The sequence below is a fragment of the Marmota monax genome, unplaced genomic scaffold (assembly GCF_021218885.2).
Source record: "Marmota monax isolate L192 unplaced genomic scaffold, Marmota_monax_Labrador192_F-V1.1 WCK01_AAM20220418_F8-fsc00195, whole genome shotgun sequence".
Lineage (NCBI taxonomy): Eukaryota > Metazoa > Chordata > Mammalia > Rodentia > Sciuridae > Marmota > Marmota monax.
In genome coordinates this window covers 2413101-2437468 of record NW_026691979.1, presented here as the reverse complement: position 1 = coordinate 2437468, position 24368 = coordinate 2413101, and the positions used below count along the sequence as shown (strand labels likewise).

The window sequence follows — 24368 nt, the reverse complement described above, 5'->3', positions numbered from 1 at the left end:
CAATAGGTTTGGGTGACTTTTGGTGCTAAGCCTCTTCCTCTTGATGCCCCATTGCCTGGCACAGGCTGAATGCTCTTGAGAATGCCACTCTGGTTCTGCCCTGGGTGCAGCTCTGCAGCACCAGAGCTGGCGTGAAGGTGCTCTCTGAGTGACAGTGCATTGGCTCCCGGGGTGTACAGTGACTGGCAGCTTTGGAGAGAAGGTGAGAAGCAACAGGGAGAGCCCAGGCCTGACCTGGGGCCCCGGCCTGCAGGTACTGCACGACTCCACCTTGTAGGGTGCAGTACAGGAGGAGGACAGTGTGGAGCTCTGCTGCTCTGTGGGCCGAGAGGTACCCTCCTGTCCTCTGGAGAGGGACCTGCTAGCACTGGCAGACTCCGGGTGTTGGGTGACCCTCTTTTCTAGCCACCCCTACCAGCTCCCTTGTCCAGCAGATGAGTGCCCCAGTCCCCACTCTGCACTCGCATGCCTCTGTGCAGCTGGGAGATGGACAGGCTGGAGCCAAGGAAGAGGGGTACTGGGGAGGCTGCCTGTGGATACTCTGAGATCTGGGCACAGTGAGGACAGGGCAGGACTGTGCTCCCTCCCTGATCAGCACTTGGATTGGGCCATTGTTCATGCACTCAGGTTGCTTGATGAAATTGGCCACACACTGAGGCCTCCCTGGGAAGAACACCTTCTCTCCGCCATGCAGCCCTTCATGTGTATGCCCTGGGAGACTCACGTTCCTCTGGGAGCTCAGGGGTCCCTCTTGCAAGGTAGCTCCACTAGAAGCCATTGTGGCTTTGGGGAGAGGGATGTATTCATGGAGCTCTCTTGTTCCACAATGTGAATGAGGGTCCAGCACCTTCACATTCTGTGTGTTTATTTCTAAAGGTCTCTGGGTTTTCCTAGAAGGAAAATCACAACACCTGCAAGTAAAGGAGTGGCTTCCTTTTGATTCTGGAAGACTGCTGACTAGCTGTCTCATGGGGCCCACCGGGTGTCCACATGGCTGCAGTGGACTACTCACAGGAGCCAGCAGCCTGAATCAGTCCACTAACACCAAAGGTTTGAGGTGGACTTTTGTCAAAGGCCTCCTCACTGTGTATTTTTGAGATCCAGTAGATCCTGTTGCCTTGTGAAGACAGCAACTGTCTTCTGATGCCACAGCACCATCAATCTCCAGGCTGCCCCAGCACTCTCCATCTCCAGATGTCCCATCACCTTCCATCTCCGGATATCCTAGAAACCTGCAGCTCCCTCCATCTCCAGATGCCCCAGGTCACCATCCACCTCCAGATGCCCCAGCTCCCTCCATCTCCAGATGCCCCAGCTCCCTCCATCTCCAGATGCCCCAGCTCCCTCCATCTCCAGATGCCCCAGCTCCCTCCATCTCCAGATGCCCCAGCTCCCTCCATCTCCAGATGCCCAACACCTCCATCTCCAGATGCCCCAGCTCCCTCCATCTCCAGATGCCCCAGCTCCCTCATCTCCATATGCACCCAGCTCCCTCATCTCCATATGCACCCAGCTCCCTCATCTCCATATGCACCCAGCTCCCTCCATCTCCAGATGCCCCAGCTCCCTCATCTCCATATGCACCCAGCTCCCTCCATCTCCAGATGCCCCAGCTCCCTCATCTCCATATGCACCCAGCTCCCTCCATCTCCAGATGCCCAGCTCCCTCCATCTCCAGATGCCCCAGCTCCCTCCATCTCCATATGCACCCAGCACCCTCCATCTCCAGATGCCCCAGCTCCCTCCATCTCCAGATGCCCCAGCTCCCTCCATCTCCATATGCACACAGCACCCTCATCTCCAGATGCCCCAGCTCCCTCCATCTCCAGATGGCCTCTCGGTGGTGTTTGCATCATGAATGTTAAGTTGCTGAATCATTACTTCATCTCAGTGGTAACCTTGATATGTATTTTTTCGTAACACCTCTCAGTTTTTAACAGCAGGATCAGTTGGTTCATGAACTAACAGGGAGATTTTTCCCTCTCTATTTTGGTCCGGCCTGGATGGGGCCCCAGAGGAGTCACAGCCCCTGGTCCTGGATAGCGCCCACCTCAGGCAGGTGGCTGGCAATGCTAGGTTCCCCCGCACCAAGGCATCCCTCGGGCCCTTTACCCGACCTCCTTGGCTTTCTTGGAACTGGATCTCCCCCTGCCCACTGCATTCCTTTCCGAGCCTTCCCCAGGGGCTGCCCAGCCCCTACCACTCCTCAGTCTGACCCTAGATACTTCGGCCTGAGACTGGCCCTTTCTGACCCGGTGGGAGGTTGGTGCAGTGGACCGTGGCCACCACACCTGGGTGAAGCGAAGGGACCCCTGTACTCGGTGCGCACCTGTCCCACGGGATGAGGCTGCGTGTCCTGCTTCCCTGCCCCAGGTGCTCCTGGGAGGGACAGGCACGCTGGTCGTCACACAAGGGCAACATGCCACTGGGGCTTTCAGCAGCAAACAGGGCCCTGTGGCTACCTCCGTCACCAGACAGACCCCACGGGGTCCCTTCTGCACCAGGAAGGACCTGAGGCCGTCCACAGTGGCAGGGCCACACTTGGCCTTGAAGCTCAGTGCTAGAAAACGTCTTCCTTGCTTTGGTTTCTCCTGGGGATTGCTGTCTATTTCCCTGTGTCCCCTCCGTGTGTCCAGTTGGGCAAGGTCCCTGCTCAGGGCTGTCTCCCCAGCTCTCTGTGTGGCTCCGCATCCATGCAGGAGCTGTGGAAGGCCATTCTTACACCACCTGGTGTTTCCTGCTGGCCTCCAGCTGCACCTCATATTCTTGGGGAACTGAAGGCCACCAGGCTGCTGGCCTGTCACACCCAGGACCTTAGTATGACGAGGGGTGTATGCCTCCCCCAGCACAGCGGCAGGACACAGAGTGGGCCCCTTCCCCTCAGCAGGTGCCCCCAGCCCACTGCCCACTTCCTCCTAGGTCTCTCCTGAAATGGGAGATGTGGGGTCAGGGCGGAGGGTACAGGAGGCCAGTGCGAAGGCCTGGGGTGGCCCTGGCACTAAGAGGCGTGCTGTGAGGCAGCAGTGTGGGCACCCCTGCTGCAGACCCCAGCCACAGAGTCGAATGGGGACAGGGAGGAGTGGCCCACAGGAGAGGAAAGGCAGGTGGAGTGGCAGTGTGCTTGGCTGCTGCTCCTGCAGGCCAGGCCTGGGTGGGCCTGAGGGGCCCGGGGTCACTGCAGGTGCTGTTTCCCACCACTGTGGAAGGAGTCTGGCTTGGAAGCCGAGCCTCCACCCCGGTATTCAGCCTGTCCGCAGGGGCAGCACTGCACCTGGCCATGTGAGCAGGTGGCCAGCATCAGGGAGAAAGTCCAGTGACCCTGCAGAACAGTGTTCCCCACAAACTGCCTCCAGGCTCAACAGGAGCTCGCCACCCGCACTGCCTGCTGCGACCCCATGCTCTGGGCTTGGCCTAAATAGGCTTTTAACTTCTGATTTTTAATTTGATTTTCCCTGAATTGCACTGGATGATCCCACATGGCCAAGCCATCCATTCTCACTGCGGGGCATGGCCAGGCCCTCCCCACCAGAGCTCGCCTTCCCTGAACTTGGCAAGAGAAATAACACCACCATCCGAGAAAATTCTATTCTGTCCTAATTGATAGAGGGTAGTAAAAAGAAAGAAAGAGAGAGAGAGAGAAAGAGAGAAAAAAAGAAAGAGAGAGAGAGAGAAAGAGAGAAAGAGAGAAAGAAAAGGAAGGCTTGGGCCGGCCACGAGGACGCCTGTCGCCTTTCCCAGGGTGGCAGGGGACCCGCAGCTCCGCTGGTCTAGCCAGAGCCCCACCCAGGCTCCAGAAGAGAAGACCCGGAGCAGTCAGTGGGTGGGTGACACTTCTCCTTCCTGAACCAGAAGACGGTTAAAGCCGAAGAGAGGGTCCGTGCAGAGAAGGGCTGTTGGACGGGACGGCCTCATGGGAGTGTGGGTCTGCCTCCCTTCTTTTTCAAACATGATTTATGCCGGGCAGAGTGGTGCGCACTGGTTATCCCAGCAGCTTGAGAAGCTGAGGCAGGAGGATGGCAAACTCAAACCCAGCCTGGACAACTTAGGAAGGCCCTAAGCAACTCAGCAAGACCCTGCCTCTAAATAGAATACAACAAATGCCTGGGGGTGTGGCTCAGTGGTTAAGTGCCCCTGGTTTCAATCCCTGGTACCAAAACAAAATTTTTTTAAAAAAAACATGATTTATCAAAAATTATATGTGGCTTAAGCACCAAAAATGGAGCATTGGTTTATTTGGATTCACCCAATAATTTTGAAAAGGAAGAACAAAAGTTGTTTGCACTTGAGTCCCAACTATAAATCACCCCTTGTGGCCACGAGGGAGGGTCTTATGAGACAGCCCACATTTCCGAGTGCAGTAGGGTGGTTAGCCTGTGGTCATTTAGGGAAAGATTAGTTGAACAGGAGGCAGGATTTGCAACGTGAATGTACTGTGTTGGCGTCTTGCATATCCCTGCTGAGCCTCACCAGCCCTGTGGGGATATGAGGGATCAGGAGTGGGGTCTTCTTGTGACCGGGATGTCCTTTCCAGGTTGGCTCCCTGATACCAGTAGGAGGCAGATTCAATGAGGCCATGACCATCTCTGGGAGCCGCGTGTGCTCTAGGCATCTGGTGGCAGAGTGGACTCTAGGGGAACAAGGGTCTGTGCCCTCACAGAGCCACAGGGAAATGGGGGATGGTGGACACCTCACCCCTTCAGCCTCACCGCGGGCCTGTGGCCAGCTGAGGATGGCAGGAGGGACAGCTGCGGCACCTTTCTGTTGCTGATTCGACAGCCTCTACCACCTGCTCACTCCCCAGGGCGCTACGCCCAGGTTTCATTCCATCTGCACAAGGACCCTGTGGAGGAGTGGGGCAGAGGTCAGCAACACACAGGCAAGGGTAGCCAGAGGGTCAGCGGAGGCAGGCGTGGTTCTCTCAGAAGATGACCACAGCCGTCAGACTTCCTGCTAACCGCGGAGGAGCCTCTAGGAAAGCAGAGCCGTGGCCACCGCCTCACGAGGGCGGGAGAGCCGCGAGGCAGCGTCCCTCGGGACCCTCGCCTCCGAGCACCCCAGGACGGCCCTGTTTGAAATGGAGCAAAGGACCCGCTTGACATTTCCCCAAAAAGGACTGACGCCTGGCCACCGAGTGTGGGGCAAGGTGGTCCAGGCGGTTGGGCCGTGGAGAAAGCAGTGTAGGCCACCGTGAGATGCCCCTCCACCTCCGAGGACAGCAGGCGCGTGGGCACGGGGAACTTGAGCCCGTATGGGCTGCTGGTGGGACCTGGACCTGCCTGCACTGTGGAAAGCCACTCGGGTTTTGGCCGTCCGCAGAGACTTAAATAGCTTGGCCCTGCTGTAGGGCAGTCGCTCCCAGGTGTCAGCACGAAAGGGCACAAGCCAGAGCCCAAGCCAGCCCCACAACACGTGCTCCCGCAGCTCTCCTCACGGTGGCCCGGGGCAGGGTGACCCTGTCCACACACAGCACCAGAGCACACGTGGACACTACTCAGCCACAGCTGGGTTGAGTGCTGACGGGCCACCACAGGACACGTGGACACACGTGTGAGCGGTGTGCTGACTCACGCACACGTCATGCTGCTTGGGGACCCGGGGTGGGTAGCAGAGCAAGGGCTGGCGGAGTGTCTTAGGCACAACTGGCCGCAAGGTTAGGAGAGGCTCCCAAGACCCTGAAGCCACCCTGGACCCCAGAACTCCGAGGCCACCAGCTCTGCCTGTGGACCATGCACAGAGGCATGGTTGGGTCAACAAGAGGCCACGGAGTGCCTATGGAGCAGCCGCCTGGGCCACCCTAGGAAACAAACACACAGGGTGCTCCCGGGAAGAACAAGCCACCCTGACCTGGGACACTTGGAAGTGACGTTGAACCCACAGGCACCTCTCCATCCCCTGCACGGGACACTGTTCTGGGTGGCACATGGTGACCATGAGGAGGCCCTTGGCTTACTAGGACAGGCCCCAGCTGGGGCTGGCAACCAGGTGCCTTTGATCCAGTGCCTTTGTCCATCTGGAGGGACTGTGAGGGCAGCACCTAGGCTCCTCTGAAGTGTCAGGAGAGCAGGCTGTCCCCGTCGCCATGGAAACTCCTCCCCAGGTGCTGTTGTGGGTCCTGGTCAGGGTGGCAGACATGAGTGGCAGGGCTGCTGCACCCCCAGGTGTGTGCTGAGGGCAAGGACAGACGGGCCGTCTCCATGCTGGAGTGCAGCTCTGACTCTTGGAGTCCCACGGCTGCGCCTGGCCCTGCCCGTCTCCTGGCTTTGGCATTCAGGAGCAGGCTGTGCCGTGAACAGACTCAACTCTGGGTCCCCACTCTCATCAGTGGCGGTTCTCTGGGCACGCGAGGGTCACCTGGCAGTCCCAAGCTGGGCCGTCGCAGGTTCTTGTGTTCCAACCTTAATATCTAGACTCTGAAACACACAAGCCACACCTACTTCACACAGTGATAGAAAACAGGTCACAGAAAGACCCAGGAAGGGCTCAGCCACTGCAGGGTTGCAGGATGCTGAGCCAGGCACAGGCAGAGGCAGGAGTGCAGGGTGGAGGAGTGCCTGGGTGGGCAGACAAGGAACGGTTCCCAGAGGGGTCGAGGCCGAGGACCTGGATGTGAGCAGTTTCGGTCTCAGAGCATCAGCTGGGTGTCAGCGTGGAGTGGGCCATGGTGGTTGTCACAGGCGGGAGAAACCCTGCTCTGCTGGGTTCCCTGCTGTGGCAGTTTTCCTGGGTGAGGCTCCTGGCAGGTACACAGTTGACAGGGTTAGGTTTCACGGTGTCCAAACTTGGGGGCACCTCCGTATGCTTGTCCTGGGGGGTGGATCATCTGATGTTTCTGATATGGTGTGTCCAGATGCGCCTGATTTAGTTGGATGAGTTGGCACATCTCTGTGTCTTACGGTTGTGCTGGGCAGGTGGTGGCTGTTTACTTGTTTAAACAAGATGTGGAGTCATTGCACCTTGGCACATGGACTCAAAATGGAGTGGCTCATGGCAACCACTGCTTTACACCCTGCCGGGTGGGCAAAGTTGCCCTGGACCCCTCAACGGCGGGCTCTTCTCCGTGCTGTGTGGGCTTTGCTCTTCTCTGTTGCCCCACAGTGCCAAAGGAGGTGACGCAGACCGCCTGTGTGATGTCACGTCTCAGAGCAAGAGGTGACCCTGGTGTTGCCTGTGTTGGGGGAGGAGGCCGGCTGTTCGGGCTCATTTGTCTGCTGGGCTTCCCCACAGCTGAGAGACGTGGAGAAGAGGTTGTGGGCCAGGCTCTCCGAGCGGCTTCTTGTCCACCCTCTCTGAAGTTTAGTGTGATGGGCACCTCAGTCACCAGCCTTCCCTCCCCTACTTCTTCATGGCAGGAGATTATCCAGGGCCAGGGTGGAGGCAAGCCTTTGACTAGCTCTCCAGGTTGACTTCCAGTGTAATTTGGTGTAATGGGATTTAATTTGTTAGTAGATAAACTTACCTAAAGGGACCATCACAAGAACAGGAATCTCACAGCTTATATAAGCAACAGGAAATTAATTAATGTGGAAGTGCTAATGCGCTTATCCAATTTGCCGAGCTGCCGACTGTGTGGAGGGAGGTGGACCTGCCGACCTGAGTGGGGGCTGCAGGGGCCCACAGACAGTGCCTGCCAGGCAGACTCGGGGCTGGGGGCCCGCCTGTCAGTCCCCTGGCCGGTGACCTTGCTGCCCGGGCACATTTCTGTTGTGGGGAAATACGGATGTGGCTGGGTCCACTCTGTCTTACGTAGACACCACGTGCTTATGAAAATCCTCTCTGGACACTGCCCCTTGTGCCCAGCCCTGCGAGGATGCAGTCCTGGCCCCAGCTCAGCCCTCCTCCTGGATGTCTGTGCTCTGCCACGGGGCAGTCTGCAGCTGCAGGGTGAGATTGTCATTGATCCCTGGATTGCCGTACAGCCATCTGACCTGTGGGTAGAAGGGGCCCTCGGGGAGCCACCCTTCCCCTGCCTCCACCGTCACCTGAGTACGCTCCTCTGGGGAGCCATCCTGGGCCCAGGCAACCAGGGCTGCTGCTTCCCGTTTCGCCCTGCTGTGTCCAAGTTGCTTACCGGTTGGCTCCATGGAGAGGTGCTCTGAGCACTCTGCGTGGGGCGAGGTGGTGCTGCTCCAGGGTTCCTGCGGAGTCAATCTCCAGGGAGCGGGGAGGAGGAGAGCACTTCGCGGCAAACACCTCTGCTCTGTTCGGCCTCTCCGGGTGGGAGCCCGAGCCCTCAGCTCCCGTGGGTGCCCGCTGCGTGCTCTTCCCCAGGCACCTGGCATCTGTGTGTGCTGCTGCCACTGTGGTGTCTGCGCGGGCTCACACCCTGTAGCCCTGGTCATTTCCTGGGTCTCACTGCCCCATGCTTCATCCTGGGAAGGGGAAGCTGCAGCCGTGGGAGTGGTGGCCCTGAGCCGTTGCTCTTGCCAAGTTGCCCTGAGCCAGTTCTCGACAAGGCACACTGCGGTTCCCGGACAGTGACACTTGCTGGCCACGTGGCTTTGAGAAAGTACCTCGAGTTTTCCTCCTTCAGAGAGCAATGACAGCCAGTTGGCTCTGTCTGGAGGGCAGCCAGGACCTGGGGACAGGGCCCGGGGCGGCTTCTGGGCTTCTCCCAAGGAGGATCAGCTCCCTGCAGACCTTGGTATTTGGACATTGGTTTGCTCTGAGAAGCTGTGTTGAGCTTCGATGTTGTGGGGTTTATGCATTTAGCCTGCAGTTCTAATCTTTTCTTAGCAATTGTCGTGTTGTTATTTGGGTAAAGCACCCCCACTTCCTTTTATTTTTCTCTCATGATAAACTGTGAAATCTTGTATTTTCTATTTTCCTCTTATTATTTTGAAAAGCACAATAATTAAATAGCTACTGGGCTTCCCTGTGTGGCCTCTCTACTTCCCCAGACAGAAGTTCTAAGCCAACCCAGGCCCCCTCCCACTTCTCACAGCCGCTGGCATGGAGCCTGACCACTCAGGTCACCCTGGTCCTGCTGCACCTGACGTCACGTCCCCTCTCCCATTCCTGCTCTCACATCACCCACCTGCCACCAAAGTCTCCCTCACCCCTGCTGACTATGCAGCTCGCCAACAGCTCCCAGCCTGCAGGAGTGAGCTGCGCATCTGGACACGAGCTCTTTTCTAAGCACACAGGTCACATCCCTGCACGGGACCTGGCCTTCCTTGCACCAGCCCCACTGTCCCACAAGAACCTGAGCTCCAGGTGTGCACAGGAGTGCTGGAGTTCCCACGATGGCTGCAGAGTGCACCCATTCCTCTTGCATACTTGTCTACACTCGGATGCCTGCCACGGCACACAGCGCTCAGTAGGGGTGCTTCATGAATCACTGTGGAGCGAATGGTACACTAGAGGCCATTTTCAATCAAGTTGGATGATATTGACTGGGCATGTGACTTAAAAGCTTTAAGGATGCAGAGATACAGTCTCCTGAGGGAGGAAGAAGAAAATCAGGATACAATGAGAGTAAAGTGTTATGAAAGGTGCGGTGGAAACGTGCCGGAGGGGCGGGGAGCCGTCATGGCGCACTTATGGCTGATACCCAGGAGGGCCCACGTTCAGAGTAAATCAGAGTGAGTAGGACTTCAGAAAACAGGTGCAATCCACTAAAGTAAACCGAGAGCTGAGTGTAAGAGGGCGTGTCCTAAAGCAGCCCCGGCACCACGTCTGCATGACCTCGAGGTGTCACACTTTCTTAGCTGTGACACCAAAAGCAGGGTGAGGGAGGGTGCAGTGGCTGAGCTCCACCCGAAGGAGCTGGGAGGTCAGCATCATACAGTGAAGCACACCCCCACTACGGGGAACACCCTTGTAAATCGTCATCTAAACAGGCCTGTATCTAGAACTCACCAGGACTCCGTAACTGTCGGTCTCCAGAAGACAGGCAAGCAAGGCAGGCGAAGGGCTTCCAAAGGCATTTCTCCAGAGAAGGGCGGCTCGCGGTGGTCAGCCTGCAGGAAGTTCAGCAGAAAGCACCATGGCGCCACTTCACACCCTTCTCACGGCAGGAACCAGAGACCAGCAACAGCAGGTGCTGGCCAAAGTGGAGAAGCTGGAAGCCTCCTGTGCTACTGTTGGGACTGGAAATGGTGCAGCCTTTGGGGTCAAATACTGAGTCACCATGTCACCAGGAACTCCATGTCATGGTGTGTCCCCAACATAAGGGAGCATACCACCCAGGACCTTGTGCAGGAAAGTTGGTCTGGCATCATTCTTCAAGGAGTGGAAGTGGTGTAGTGTCTACCGCCTCGGGGATGACGAGCTCTCTCGCTCTGCCCACCTGGACGGGGCAGCCTCGCCACGAGAAGAGGTGCAGCCTGGTGTGTGCAACAAACTTGTCGAGCCTTGGAGACCCTCGGCCATGCAACAGGAGCCAGTCACAGAAGCCGCTGCAGGACCCATCCTGGGAAACGCTCAGCACAAGGAAACCTACTCAGAAAGCAGTGGCTTGCAGGGTCCCAGGCAGAAGGGATGTGCCTGACCCCACCAGGCACAGGCTTGTTGTTGGGGTGGTGGAAGTGTTCTAAATTGATGTGGCAGTGGTTGCGCTGTTTTGCAGCATATTGTCGAACATGGGACTTAGGAGCTCCCATTTTAATGAGGAAATTATATGGTGAGTGAGTGACATCTGAAAAAAGCTGTTATTTTTTTTAAATCATTAGTCGCCTCCCAGGCAGAACCGGGCAAAAAGACACGCAGATCTTAGTGCACACAGACACAGCGGGGCCAGGTGCCTCACTCGGAGGAGGGGACCAGGACTTGTCCCTAATAAGATCCACTCAGGAAACAGGCCTGTTAAAATTTCTGTTATAATTGTTCCTGTTACTTTACCAGCAATCAGTAACTAACTTTCAACTCCAGTGAGTGTACTTGGCTACTAAGTATCTTAAATGTGTCACAGAGAGGATCCTGCAGGCATCTGCTTCTTGCTTTGAAATCCCCTAACTTCTCATCAATTCAATGCTCAGGATGTGGGTAATTGGCTCAAATAAAACTGAGCAATTCAGGAGCGGCCCCCAACCATGGTTGCGGAGTTCTGGAGACAGTCATATCTGGAAGTGTAGAGATACTTCCACTACATTCAGTTCTGTCCACAACGTACATGTACATAGGTTGTATCTGCATGTATTGGAAGTGACCATGCCTTTGAGTGCACTGGCCGCTCCAAAGCCCACCATGGCACCCTCTGCCCTTCTGCTGGTAGCGCTGCTGGTGGCTGCCCGGGTGCAGCAGGCTCCTCCTGTCTCCTCCCCTCTGCCCACCAGGGAAACAGGCAGGGCCCTGAACTGGGGCTCCTTCCTGCTCCCCAGAGGCTGCATGGTCAGTGTGGTCTTGGGAGCCCACATTTTGAATTAATTCCAGCCTTTTCAGAACTGGAGACAAAGCTTCCAACATTACTCTGTTTCTAGCTAATTTAGAATATTTTGTAGAGTCTAAAGCTATTGCAGACTTATTCTCTTTGAAAATTGAAAGATAAATTAAAAATTGTTCCTAAAGACCTTACATTTACAAGAAGGTTTAACGGCCTTTCAACCTTGTGCTCTGCCTACTAGTGAGAAAAATGGGAAAAACAGGTCTCTGTGATAGGTCAAAAAACGGAAAACAGAAATTCAAGTAAAACAGCGTATGACAGCCATGCCTAGGGCCTGTTGCCAGGACTTCTGCGTGGGGTTCTTTCTCTGCGCAGCAAACAGTGGACCCAAACCTGACTGTGGATGACGGCCTCCGTGCAGGTGCTAAGTCACACCAGGGCTCGAGCCCTGAGCCTTCCCACCATCACTGAGTCCCAGCCAAGAGCAGAAGACAGGCTCAGGAATGAGGGGCATTTTGCTGACACTTGGATCAAAGAAAGGACCCCCAAGTCAGGGAAGGGCATTTGATGCCCATGTGCTAGTGCAAGTGTTCAGGCTCAGGGAACCGGAGAGCCCTAGAGCAGCCTCCGACAGGCCTTCTCCTGTCTCTGCCCCCACAGGGCACGTGCCCTGGGCCAGCCTACCTGGGCTACACCAACCTGGGCCTCTCAGTACATGTCCTTCATTCTGACAGCAACAGGAGAAGTAGGTCAGGTCTCCTGAGGCCACCGTTTGTGTTCTGGGTGTGGCATTCAGAGTGTGTAGGGAATAGAAAACGCCTACTCTAGGAAACATTGACAGGCATTCGTGAGCCAGGGGAGGACCCCCCTCTGTTAGGACACTCACAGCACACACATCTCATCCACATGACCCCATCTCCACACCTGCCAGTCTGCTCATGTGAGGCGTATATGCAGGAGACGCATATGTATGATTTACATGTACATAGGATGTATCTGCATGTATTCATGTTGCAGATACACACAGTTCTGTAGTAATAGGTGACACAGAGCACGTGTATTTGTGTGCATAGCTGCACATACATGTGTGCGTACATGTGCACTCCACGTATGCCTACAGTCAGAAGCCTGTGGGAGTAGTGGGTGGATGGCTCAGGGTGGGCGTCGTTGGTAGCACAAATGCAACAGGAGGTCGACATTGTTAGACTGATGGACAGGAACCAATAACGTGAGATATGACTGTTGGAAACATCCTCTTTCTCAGCAGCAGGAAGTTCAGTGATGCCCCAGTGCATGGCCAGCTGGGCACGATGTCCTCAGGGCTCCTGAATGAAGGGTGGAGACCTCCCAGAGCCACAACCACAACTCAGAGGACCTCAGGACCTGCAGGGAGGAAGGGTGTTGGTCTGCTTGATTCGATGCAGGGCAGGCAGGCACCTGGTGGCTACTCCACTGCCCAGGCTACTCCTGTCCGTCTCTAAGTCCATCTCAGCCAATGTCCTAGCCACCCGCCCCTGCCTGGCGGAGCCATGGATGAAGTCCTGGTGCTTGTGATCCCGCGGCTTCATGTCCTCATGGTGGGAGTCGAGCTTCTGCACTTAGTTAACCTGTTCTGGAGGGTCTCGGGTCTGACGCGTCCCCTCATCAGAGCAGGTTCCGGCTTTGGGGTGCCTGCAGCCAGCTGCGTAGGAGGTGGAGGTGAGCAGGACCTGTGAGAAAATGCAAAATGCTCCCAGAGGGTGCAGGGACACCCCTAGATGAGGGGTTTGTGCAGCACGGTCTTCACTGGATAGAGAGACACTGGTGTTGGGATTCAGGATGTTCCAGAGGGAAAAGGTGGGTCAGGCACTCTCCCACTTGGGATGGAGCCCCAGCTCTGCATGGGGCCCATACTCTGGCCAGGGAGCAGCTCTGAAGCGTGGGGCTTTGCAGGTGCCGAGGGACAGCAGCTTCTCTTTGAACATGAGGGGGAACACAGGGGGCCTAGAGGAGGGCCAGGCATGGCCAGGTGTGTGCTTTCAAGTCACCCAGTGGGTGCTGGGGGCTCTGGCACAGGTCAGGGGGTGCTAGCAAGCAGAGGTGCTGCAAATGCTGGAGTTAGGGGTTAAGAGGTGTCAGAGAAGAATCAGTCTTCGTGCTTCCGCCCTGATCCGCTGTGTGCACAGGGCTGCTGCGGGGTGGGGGCTCGAGACAGTGGCCCCAGTGCCCAGACCAACCAGGAATCAGGGCACCTGCCCTCACATGCCCTGATTTAGGTTGGAGCCACAGAGGGTTCGGGCTGGACCAGCTGGGCAGTGAGTGTCCAGAGCTAGGTGCGGGAAACCACTCGCGTGTCCTGAAGCTCGTTCTAGAATGCTCTGTGCTCTTGATGGCTCACGTTGGCCACAATGCGGGTGCTGACTCAGAGACTGGCAGAAACAGTGGTGCCTGGACCTCGGGGACCTGGGCAGAGGCACCTGGAGGCCTCCGGGTGAGGCTGGGTGGGCTGCCTTCTTGTAGAAAAAAGAGGTTTCGGGTCTGGCCTGGGAGCCGGTGTCTCAGAGGACGGCATGCCGGGCTTCAGCCAGGAGCACAGCGTTGGCAGCAGGCGGGCCTTGGAGCCCGAAGCTCGGGGCCTCCTGGGCACAGACGAGTGGTAGTTAGAGGCATGAGGGCAGATGGCCGACACGCGCAGCCATGAAGACAGATGAGCAGCGGCACCAGCATGGCCCCAGGGCACCTCGGGGTCCTGGGAGAGGGGCTGTTGTGGTGGCTTATGACATCAAAGAGACTGAACTGGGACAGACTCAGAAACCAGGAGTCACATTAGCACATGGTCCCCTGCTGCCCTGCCTGGGAGCGGCTGAGTTGATGGGAAAGGACAGTCCTGTCCTTGTGGATCTGGGGACGGGAGGGTTCTTAGCGTTGAGCATGCACTTCAGAGCACACCGGCCGCCGTGGAGCTGGGTGGCTGGCCCTGCCCGGGCACCTTGCCTGTGCCCAAGTGTACATCTTGCCCTGGGTCTGTGGGCGCGCACCACTCGTTCGGGTGAGTCCCATGGGCCTGGGCCGTTGCAGAGGCTGCCCTGGAACCCTGCTCTGTGGCCCTTGGTCATTTCTGACGTGTGGGAGTGGGTACAGAATGGTCTGCTGGCAGAACAGGTTGGACGTTGCCAGAACCTTGCTCGGCCTACTCCGTGGCCCGTGACTGGCCACAGGCAGGTCACACTTCTCACGGGCATCTCTCTCTCTAACTGAAGGAGGGACTGAGAATGCTGGCTATTCACAGAGCTGTCGTGGGGGGACGAGATTAGTGTCATGAGCAGTGTCCATGGTCACAGATGCAAATGGATAGTCAGTGTGGTCGGTGGGAGAGCCGGCCCTTCACCTTTGGGTTGTTTCTACTCTGTGGGCCCAGAGAATATATTTGGATTGAGTAATAACAGGATGCTGTTTTCCTCAGAGATTCCAATAAATCATTCAACTCTTCTAGGTTGAGCTGATTCTGAAGGTCAGTTCTGCCCCCCAAATTTGTCCCAAAGGCAAGCATGACCTTCAGGATCTGGCTCTGGAGAGCACTGTGGCTCGGGAGGGGCTGCAGCTCTGCGCGTGCGCCTAGCACTGCCTGGCCTCGGCAGGAGGGCTGAAGAGCAGAGGGGTCGTCCGCTTGGCCCCAGCAGCACCCCCGACGGCAGACACTCCAGGATGGGCTGAGTGGATGAGTGCGTGGAGGTGTCCCTGAGGAGACAGGCGCCTCCGGGGCAGCGGTCATCGTAGTCATCATGGTGTCAATGGGGGTGATCCCCCACAAGGGAGCGGTCCTGGTGGTGTGTACAGCGCGGCCCAGTGCGGGCACCTCAGGACCTTCCCATCCTGTGAGCCTGCTCTTGTCCTGCTGGGCCTCTACCCGCTGCTAAACACACTGCCGGTCACCATGATGTGAGGCAGAGCCTGGCCCCTGCTCCACGCTGGCCCACGAGAGGTCCTCCCTAAACACCTAGTGAGCCGTAGACACAGGACCATGTCAAAGTGAGGTGCAGGCAGCTTTCCTCTGGGTCCTATGTGGGGTACTGTACCATGTGAGCACCACACCCCACGTCACACAGATCACAATCAACGTAAGTGTGTCTCGGGTGACGAGGAGTCAGGTTCTTGGCAGTGACGTCCCGTCATGTGATAGTGTTGTAGTCATGACACACGTCACGCAGTCACCTTGTCACCTTGTCCTGTCATCCCAAGGCACCCTGTGTGGTCATGCTGTATCCTGCACGTATGTGGCCACATTGCCAAAGAGGCAGGCTGTGGTGTGGCCACGTGATTGTGGTGTCCTGTGGCTTATGCTAGGACAGGTGAGTGCCTGTTTGCCTGACGGCGGTCAAGGCTCTGTGGCTCCAGAGGTACTGACAGTCCCAGGGGCTACTCTGAGGTGGCCAGGCCTCTCCAGCTCTGTCCAGAGGGCATGTGGAGCAGGGTGGAGCCATGAGACCTGTGCCCTGAGGCCGAGGACAGGAAGGTAGCAGTGGTGTCTGCTCCTCTGAGTCTTGGCCCCAGCTGGAGGCGGCCAGGAGGCTGTAGGGAGCTGCTGTCAGGCCCTCCTTGCCCAGTGCCCACGGCCTCCTTGCCCTAAGCCTTCTCTGGTGTCCCTTCTCAGCCAGTCCCCCTCTCGGGGCTGAGCCCCGGGGCCTTCTGCTCAGGTGGCATGAGGCCTACTCTGCACGATACTTTGGCATTTGTGGCTGGATTTGGAGAAGCTTCAGGAGACTGGTGCCCCTGCTGTGACCTTGTGACTCCCCTAGCCTGGAGTCTTGGCCACGTGGCCTTACCTGCTCAGCCCTGCTGCGGCCACTGCCTGCTGGGCACCCGAGCACCAGGATGCAGGAGGTTGTGTCCCATCACCTGCACCCTGACCCCTGTGGCCCCTGGAGCTGGGGAGGGGGGCCGGCTGTCCACTGTGAGGCAGGAAGAGAGCCCGTGTGGACGCTACTCCATGTTCAGAGCTGGGCGCTCCTTTCAAGCATGTGTGTGCACTGAGTTCCCTCCGCAGGCAGGTGCTTTAGGAACTTACACAGAGGCCCGCCCTGCCCTTTCCTGGGAAATCAAATAAGGTGCACACAGGATGGGTGTACTCAGGGGCAGAGCACTAGCCCTCACACGCAAGGCCCTGGGCACAATCTCTAGCACTGCCAGAAGTATACAGGACTATCCAAAACAGGACATGCCCACGCCAAGAAAGTGTGGGCTGTGCTCTTGGGGTGCATGCTGTGGAGCTTTGGGCCTGATCCCCTTCTCCCAGGGCTGACCCTGCACAGGGAGATCACAGGCTGGGTCAGGCCAACTCTCGTCCGTGGTGACCAGCATGACTGGGCCCTGCTCTCCTGATCCCAGGTCTGCACCAGTGCTCAGGCGTCCGCGGTGCGTCTGTCCCTCCAGTGCCATCTGCCTCGGGTGTGCTGTCAGTGGGTGCTCCCTGGGGAGGGAAGTGACACCTAGGTCCTGCCCTGGAACTCCATGGGGAGATTGCCTTCCACTGGGCTGGATCCTGGGGACTGGGGACAGCAAGCACCAAGGCAGGGAGTGGCCAGGGGAGCACGCGAGGCAGGGGATGCAGGCAGGGCCTGGCCTGCACTAGCCCCAGCAGGGCGCCTGCCACCGGGCCCGTGTCCTGCGGGACTTGTTCCCTTTGCTGCCAGCAGTGGCTCCGCCCACCCTCGGAAGCGGGTGAGAGGGTAAGTCAAGGCTCGGAGGCCGACATGTGGCCTCGAGCCAGGCCTCCCCCGATCACCGGCACGCTGGGTCTGAGCCCTCGATGCCTGGCCTCCTGTCCTGTCCTCTGTGGGGATGAGCCGCACATTCCTGTGTGAAACAGTATTTTATGGTGAGTCGTGATTAAACTGTGGCCCTGTCAGGTACCCTGTGTCCCCACTCATTCTCAGAGTCACAGAAGGAGATGACAAAGGACCCGGCGTAGGCCTTGAGGTACAGACATGGCCTCAGCAATGCCTGCTGTTGTCCCTGGTGCTGCCATCCCTGTTGGATGGTGCCTCCCCAGGACACCGCCGCCTCTCCGTCCCCTCCCGCCCCTTCTGCAGGACGACCCTGGGGTCCAGACATCCTGCAGTTTGACCTGCCTGCTGCTCCGCCTGGCTGGCGCCTCCTGCCCAGGCAGGCTCCCCAGGCAGCCAGTGAGGAACGCAGCCCCCTGCTGTAGCATGTGAGGACCCCAAGTGACTTCTAGACAAGGACCCCAAGCCACCCCTGCCTTCACCCCATGTACCGAGCCGCCCGCACAGGTCCCGCCTCTGAGGAGACCCCCCTACGCCTACAGCGAGGACCTGACTGCCGTGCTGGCCTGTCACTGAGACGCTGAGATAATCGCTTCTAAGGAGGGGAGGTTGATTCTGGCTGACAGTTTCAGAGGTTTCAGTGCAGGGTTGGGTGGCCTGTGGTTTTGTGCTGTGGTGAGGCACAGCCCCGTGGGGGAAGGATGTGACAGAGGAGACTGTCACCTCGGGGTGGCTGGGAGGCAGACAGGAAGTGACTGAGCCCAGGAACTCCTGGAGGGCTTGCCCCAGTGAACACCTCCCCCAGGTGCCACGCGGCCTGCTGCAGGAGCACAAGCGGGACACCAAGCCTGCAGCACCTGCTACAGACGGGCCCCCTGGTCCTCTCGGTGGGCCTCCTCCCACTGGCTCACAGCACTGAAGGTCTCCACCTGCTAGAACACAGGCTACTTGGTCCTCATTCTAGGTCTGCGCCGGCTGGCTCATGGTGGGTTGTCTACACCGGCTGGCTCACACATGTTCCTCCTCACTGAAGGGTCTCAATGCCAGGGAAGGCACACATCCTGTATTTCCATTGGCATGACCTGGCTCTCTACGAGGACCCTCTGCCGTTCACATTCTCTGATTGACGGAAGGACGTGAACCAATGTGCAGCCAGGCTGAGTGTGGAGGGTCCGCGTTCCTCTGTGCAAAGGATGTGCATGCCCTGAGGCCCCTGCAGGACTCGCCTCCGGCTGGGGGTGGTCTGCACAGTGAGCTGCCCCAGGCTCCTTCCCCTGGTGCGTTCTCCCACCTCTGGGAAACCCCAGGTCACTGGCCGAACCGGCAGCTCCCAGGTGAGCTCTGCAGGGAGGGTGTGACTGCACAGCGTGCCGTGCCTCCTGAGTTTCACTGCTGTGCCCTGCTGACCCTTTGGGCTGCCTGACCCTGCTCTCCAGGACCCTGATGAGGGTAGGAGCTGCCCGGGGGAGCAGGGGTCTTCAGTGTGGCGTGGGGTCATTACCGTCAGGAGTGTGCTTGGTGAGGTCAGCCAGCCCACGGCAGGTGGTTCTGCTTCTGGAGACTGACCTGTAGAACGGGGAGCGGGATGCCCCACGGGCCTCCCAGTGGCAGGCTGGTGGCTCCCCAGGGCCTCCCAGTGGCAGGCTGGTGGCTCCTGTGTGCTGGCATTTGTCCCAGATCCCAGCACACTGAGCCTTGGTGCTCTCTGGAGTCAACTGCTTCAACGCAGATTCGCTTCCCCAAATGCATCCACTGGAAAGAGCACAGACCTCGCCACCTCGCCTGATAACCCAGGGCTGCCCTGGGAGGCTCAGTCAGCCTCTGTAGAGGAGGCGGGGAGGTGTACCCCCTCATGGTTGGGCCAGCCCATGGCTAGGCTCAGCACATGAAGGTAACAGTTCCTGAAGATGTGGCCTGGGCTGCGTGTGAGGCCAACCCTGCGTTGCGTCCTTAATGGCAGAGTGTGGTCCAGAATCAGGTTGGAAGCACGTTCCAGGAACACAGCACACTGTGGATGTCCAGTCCCTAGGGGCCCCTTTCCCTCCCACTGTCCACTGTGGGCCCAGGCTGTGGTCTCCCAGCCCCCCTGCCTGGGGCCCTCTCCCTTCCCACTGCCCACTGTGGGCCCAGGACATGGTCTCCCAGCCCCTCCACCAGGGGTCCCCTCCCTTCCCACTGCCCACAAGGACACAGGCTGTGGTCTCCCAACCCTGCTACCTGGGGCCCCCTTCCCTCCCACTGTCCACTGTGGGCCCAGGCTGTGGTCTCCCAGCCCCCCTGCCTGGGGCCCTCTCCCTTCCCACTGCCCACTGTGGGCCCAGGACATGGTCTCCCAGCCCCTCCACCAGGGGTCCCCTCCCTTCCCACTGCCCACAAGGACACAGGCTGTGGTCTCCCAACCCTGCTACCTGGGCCCCCTTCCCTCCCACTGCCCACAAAGGCCAGCACATGGACAGTGAATAAGAGGCTCCCTCCTGCTTCTCATCCAGAAGAGACCCCAATGTGCAGCTCCCCAGTGTCCTCCAGATGTCCCCAGCCCCTGCCACGAACCCTGTCAGGAGGCTCCTGCAGACGAGTCTGCAGTCCTGCTTGGCCACCCTCCCCAGGCCTCCTGGGTGTGGCTGTTCCCTTCTCCTGTCTACAGCTTGTCCCCAGTTTCACCCCCGTGGCCATGCCTCCCCTGTGGCCCTGGGCTGTCAGTGGGACGGGAGTATGTGCTTGCCTGGTGGTGTGGGCCCAGCAGCCAGCATGGCCAGGACCAAACCCAGCTGCTGTCACAGTGGACACACCGGCTCCTTGATTCCTCCCAGCCCTGCGGTGGACATCACTGTGCCTGTGTCAGGGCTGCAGGGTCCCCTGCCCCAAAGTCCTACAGGAGAGGTGATGGTGGCCAAATCCTGCCTCCCCTCCCACCTCTGTGCACTTGTGTCTCACAGCCTGGGGATCAAGGTCACGATGCCCGGCACCTTCCTTGGTTCTGCAGAGCCGAATGTGAAGTCATGGGCCTCTTTGTGGAGGGTTCCACCCATATTTGTAGATTTTAGTGTTTCTACCAAAATATGTTTTACCTTTGCTCATAATTCATGTGTCTGAAAGGAGATACAACAGAGTTTTGGGCAAAGTAAAATTTAAATATTGAAATTAAATGGTAAAATAGACCATTCTTTTTCCGTCTAAGTAGCTTGAGTGTGCTGAGCCGGGCGCAGGGACGGCAGTGTATCTGACGGTGCCTGTGCCTGTGGTAGAGTGAGGTCATTATTTTAATGCAATGTAACACAGAAGACATCTGTCAGGGGTGGTTTTGGGGAAAGCCTGCTGAAGTGCAAGGTCGGGATGGCTGCGTCTGCCGAGGTCTCCAGACTGTGGCGTGGCCCAGCTGCTCCCCGTCCGTGGAGCTGCGGCGTGTGGCTGTGCGTGTGATGGGCCCTGCGGGCTGCGCTCTGGGAGTAACCCTTCTCTCTGTTCTGTTGCAGAGTCGCAGTGCACCCTCTGCGGGGAGCCGGAAGGTGAGTACTCCTGCCCTGTTCACCTGCTCAGGTGGGGACGCCTGGGGGTGAGGCTGCATTGGTGTTGACGGAAGCTGGGGCTCCTTAGAGAAGGCGGCGTTGGAAGTGTGTTCTTTGTGGTGTTGATGGAAACTGAGTAAAGTCAGGTAAGGCACCTGAGCGCTGGGCGGGGGAAGCACCAGTGCCACAGCCAACTGCAATCCTTTCTTTTCTTTCTTTCTCTGTTTTTGATTTGCAAATTTTAGCCATGTTTCTCCAAATAATAGATATCAAAACATATTTTTGGCTTTAAATATATTACTGAAGGTGCCAGGGACGATGAGTGTTTGGAACCGAGTGGCATGTGGGCCATTGCTGGCCGTCACTGGCCGTTGACGGTCTGCGGAGTTTGAACTCCACCTGGAGTCTCGATGTCTAGGGCACACTTGAAAGTGGGTCTTCTGAACTGACCATTTGTTAGCTATGTTCCAAGATAGCAAAAGCCAGACTGTGCAGGGTTTTCAATGCAGGATTGGGGCATGAAGGAGCATGCAGACTCTCGCCCCCAGGGCGGGGACTCCAGTTAAGCTGGGTTCTGTTCTGTAGTCTGCTCTCAGCAGAAAGATGCCAATGGGTTTGGAAACAGGCAGTCCCAGGGCCTGGGGAGACAGCCTGGCCCGGCCTGCCTGCGGGTGCCGGAGCTCCCGCAGAATGCTCTGGAGACCAGTTTGCTCAGTGCTGCAGCTTGGATCCACCTAGATCTTACCCGAAAATGAAAAACAAGAGAAGGCAGACTAACTTGGAAATTCTACCACACGTGGTTTCCTCAACTGGGAGGTAACTGGGGCACTGGACCAGGGCTTCTGCTGTTCCTGGTGCCGCTGAGTGCTTGTGCCTGCCTAGAAGCATCAAAGGTGAAGTCAGTAGCCCACATCTCAATGTCGTGAGCTTCTCTTTTGCACAAAGCCTCTGTGGCTGGACTCAGGGCTTCTCAGAATGGGGACCGTGGGTGGGGACATGGGTCCTGGGGATGCCAAGGCAGATGTGAGCTGTGAGGTCCCCCACCTGTCTGTGTCCTTCGGTGTCTGCCTCTATGGCTGCTCCTGTCTTTCCCACCCAGGAGCGTGTGCCGGCTGTCCGTGTCTGGCTGTCCGTGCCCTTGTGGGAGGCTCTGGGTGCTCCTGTGCTGGAGAAGTTGAGATGTGTCCTCAGGCTGCTCCCATCTGCTGCTCCTGATAAGGCACGCCTGTGTCCTGCCCAGGGCTGTGTGCTGCGTGGATTGTCCCCCCACTGCACGTGGCTCAGTGCTGTTGGGTGGCAGTGAGGTGTGGTGAATCATGCTGATTCAGATTGAGGCCGCAGGGCACTCACCACGGTGGGTGTCGGGCCATTTCTGTGAATGTTCTGGGCAGTCATGTGGAGCCGAAGTCCACGGGTCTCCTGGGCTGACCCGAGATGCTGCAGTGTACTTGTACTCAGAGAAGTGGGTCACTCCGCTCCAGGTTCCCAGCCCCACACCCGAGTCATCCCAGCAGCATGCCCACCTGGTCGCCTGGGGTGCCTGTCTCCTGCCCTGCTTTAATCTGCACATCACCAACCTCAGCAGTGCCAGTTGAGCTGTGCATCACAGGAGAGGGACCCAGTGTGTCCATCACTGCCCTAGAGGATGGATCAACTCCCCGGAGAAGGATCCCAGCTGTCTGGCCAGAGGAGACCGTGGGGCAAGGAGGACCGTCCGGCTGAGGTTGGGGTCTGTGGGGCATGGGATGAGGGCAGTGGGGCTGGCTGCCCCTGCCTCCCCTGCTCCCTGATGTGACACGGTGCCCTGGGGCCTCCTGGGGCTCAGATATGCGGGCAGAATTGCTCTAGATCAGAGATAGCCAGGAAGGGCTGCCTCGGCTCTGCCTTATCTTTTGAGACGCACTGTCAGATGAATATTCATACGTTTTAAATCATTTAAGGAATCAGTCTGAGAGCTGGCTGGGTGCAGGGATGGAATCTGGAATCCGCTTTGGTTCGGTCATTGCTTCGGCAGCACCTATTAGCTAGCTCACAAACGCTCTGTGCAGGAGAGGTCAGGGCCAGGCCTGGACACTGAGCAGCTCCGAGCTGGCTGCACCTCTCCTGAGGTCCCGAGTTGAGCACCAGCGTTTCTCCCCCATGTTTGAAGCTGTTAGCAGCCTTGTGCCTTCCAGGGTGGGTGGAACACCATCTGTTGGAGAGAGTGTTCTTTAGTGAAGATTCGATGATTGGCAGTCTCAGAGAATAATACCTGTGGAGCAAATGAGTCAAGCAGGGCCATTTATAGGACCCCAGAGGCCTCAGAATTCTACAGCTGTAGCCCCTAGAGTGGCAGGTCCTGGTTTTCAGGGTACCCCAAGTTATAAGTGTTATAAAATGTAGACAGGAACTTCCACAAACAAGCCATTGCCTGTCTATACTGCAAGCTCCTGAGACCTGGAGGACTGTTTCTATGAGGGGTGATGCTTTGGGATCTGCTGCTATTTACGGGCGTCTTTCTTTTGATTCAAAATACAGAGGTCACCCAGCTGTGAGTCCTGGAGGTGTGGGTCCACCTGAAATGCGGGGGTCTTTTAGTTGTGTGCAGACCCACCACTGCTGCAGAGACCCATCTTAAAACAGATAAATAGCCATAAGATTACTAAGAACAATTTCAGTTGTTGTAATAACTTGCCAGTTTAATTCTGAGACGACTGCCTCAATTCGTATCATTTTCCTTGCATTTCCTGTTCATTTTAAACAGTGAATTTACTGGCCATACAACAAGAGAACTACTGTTAGTTTATCTCAACACAGCAAAAATTCCTGTACCATCTGTCAATTTGATGCAGAGAAATTATTTAAGAGTGTAAATAATTTTCAAACTTCATTGACAGGTGCATGATAGCTACCATTTGCGTATTAGTAAGACTACGGGACAAAAATACAGGTATTTGGCAGGGCCGCAGATGCCGGCTCATGGACTTGTCTTTGCCTACGTTTTATGGTTAATTTTCCCTCCCAGCAAATAGATGTTGTAATGTGGAAGATGGGTATTGATGATGGAGGCTAGCACTTACCACAGTCCTCTCCAGTGTGCAGACAGCGGCTCAGACCCATGCTGCTTAGCCGAAGTGAAACTAAGAGACGAGCTGTTAGGATGCCCACTTGGCATGCAGGAGTAGTGGCAAGATCACTGGGGTGCATTTCAGCTTACAAGTCCTCAGAAGTAGATGCCTGAGATTGTGACTCCAGGGAGAAGTGGGCTACTTGTGGTGGCATCCACACACACGGGAAAGCAAAATGCAGGTTTTAAAAACAATCTTTAAAAGCTTAAGGTAAACTCTACCCATCTAAATCTATTTTTATTTTGTTTTGTATTTATTTCAATCCTCTAGAAACACACAAATCACATGCTGCTCTGGGAATTTTTGACGAAATCTTATATTTAGCATGGAAAGAAAGAAACAGAAGTACCTCTTCCCCCTTCACTGTGCATGGTTAGGAAGCAGCAGGGGGTTTCTGTGCTAAGTAGAATCTTTTTTTTTTTTTCAGAGAGAGAGAGAGAGAGAGAGAGAGAGAGAGAGAGATTTTGATATTTAGTTTTCAGTTTTCGGGACACACAACATCTTTATTTTATTTTATGTGGTGCTGAGGATCAAACCCAGCGCTCCGCACATGCCAGGCGAGCGCGTTACCGCTTGAGCCACATCGCCAGCCCCCTAAGCAGAATCTCATTTTTGACTTTTTAACATGAGAAACCGGAGGTTCTCCCCACAGTGACTCTGGACAATGGGAGAC

General features: G+C 57.0%; 1 protein-coding gene across 5 annotated transcripts in view; it reads left to right on the top strand.

Annotated features, from left to right (window-relative positions):
- The window catches only part of Dlgap2 (DLG associated protein 2), a 604909-nt gene that overhangs the window by 364615 nt on the left and 215926 nt on the right, over positions 1-24368 (top strand). For 4 of the 5 annotated variants that reach the window (XM_058580233.1, XM_058580237.1, XM_058580239.1 and 1 more), the window contains one exon: positions 20556-20588. In XM_058580233.1, coding sequence (XP_058436216.1) covers positions 20556-20588 — 33 coding nt within the window. The other variant, XM_058580246.1, reaches the window with a different exon arrangement.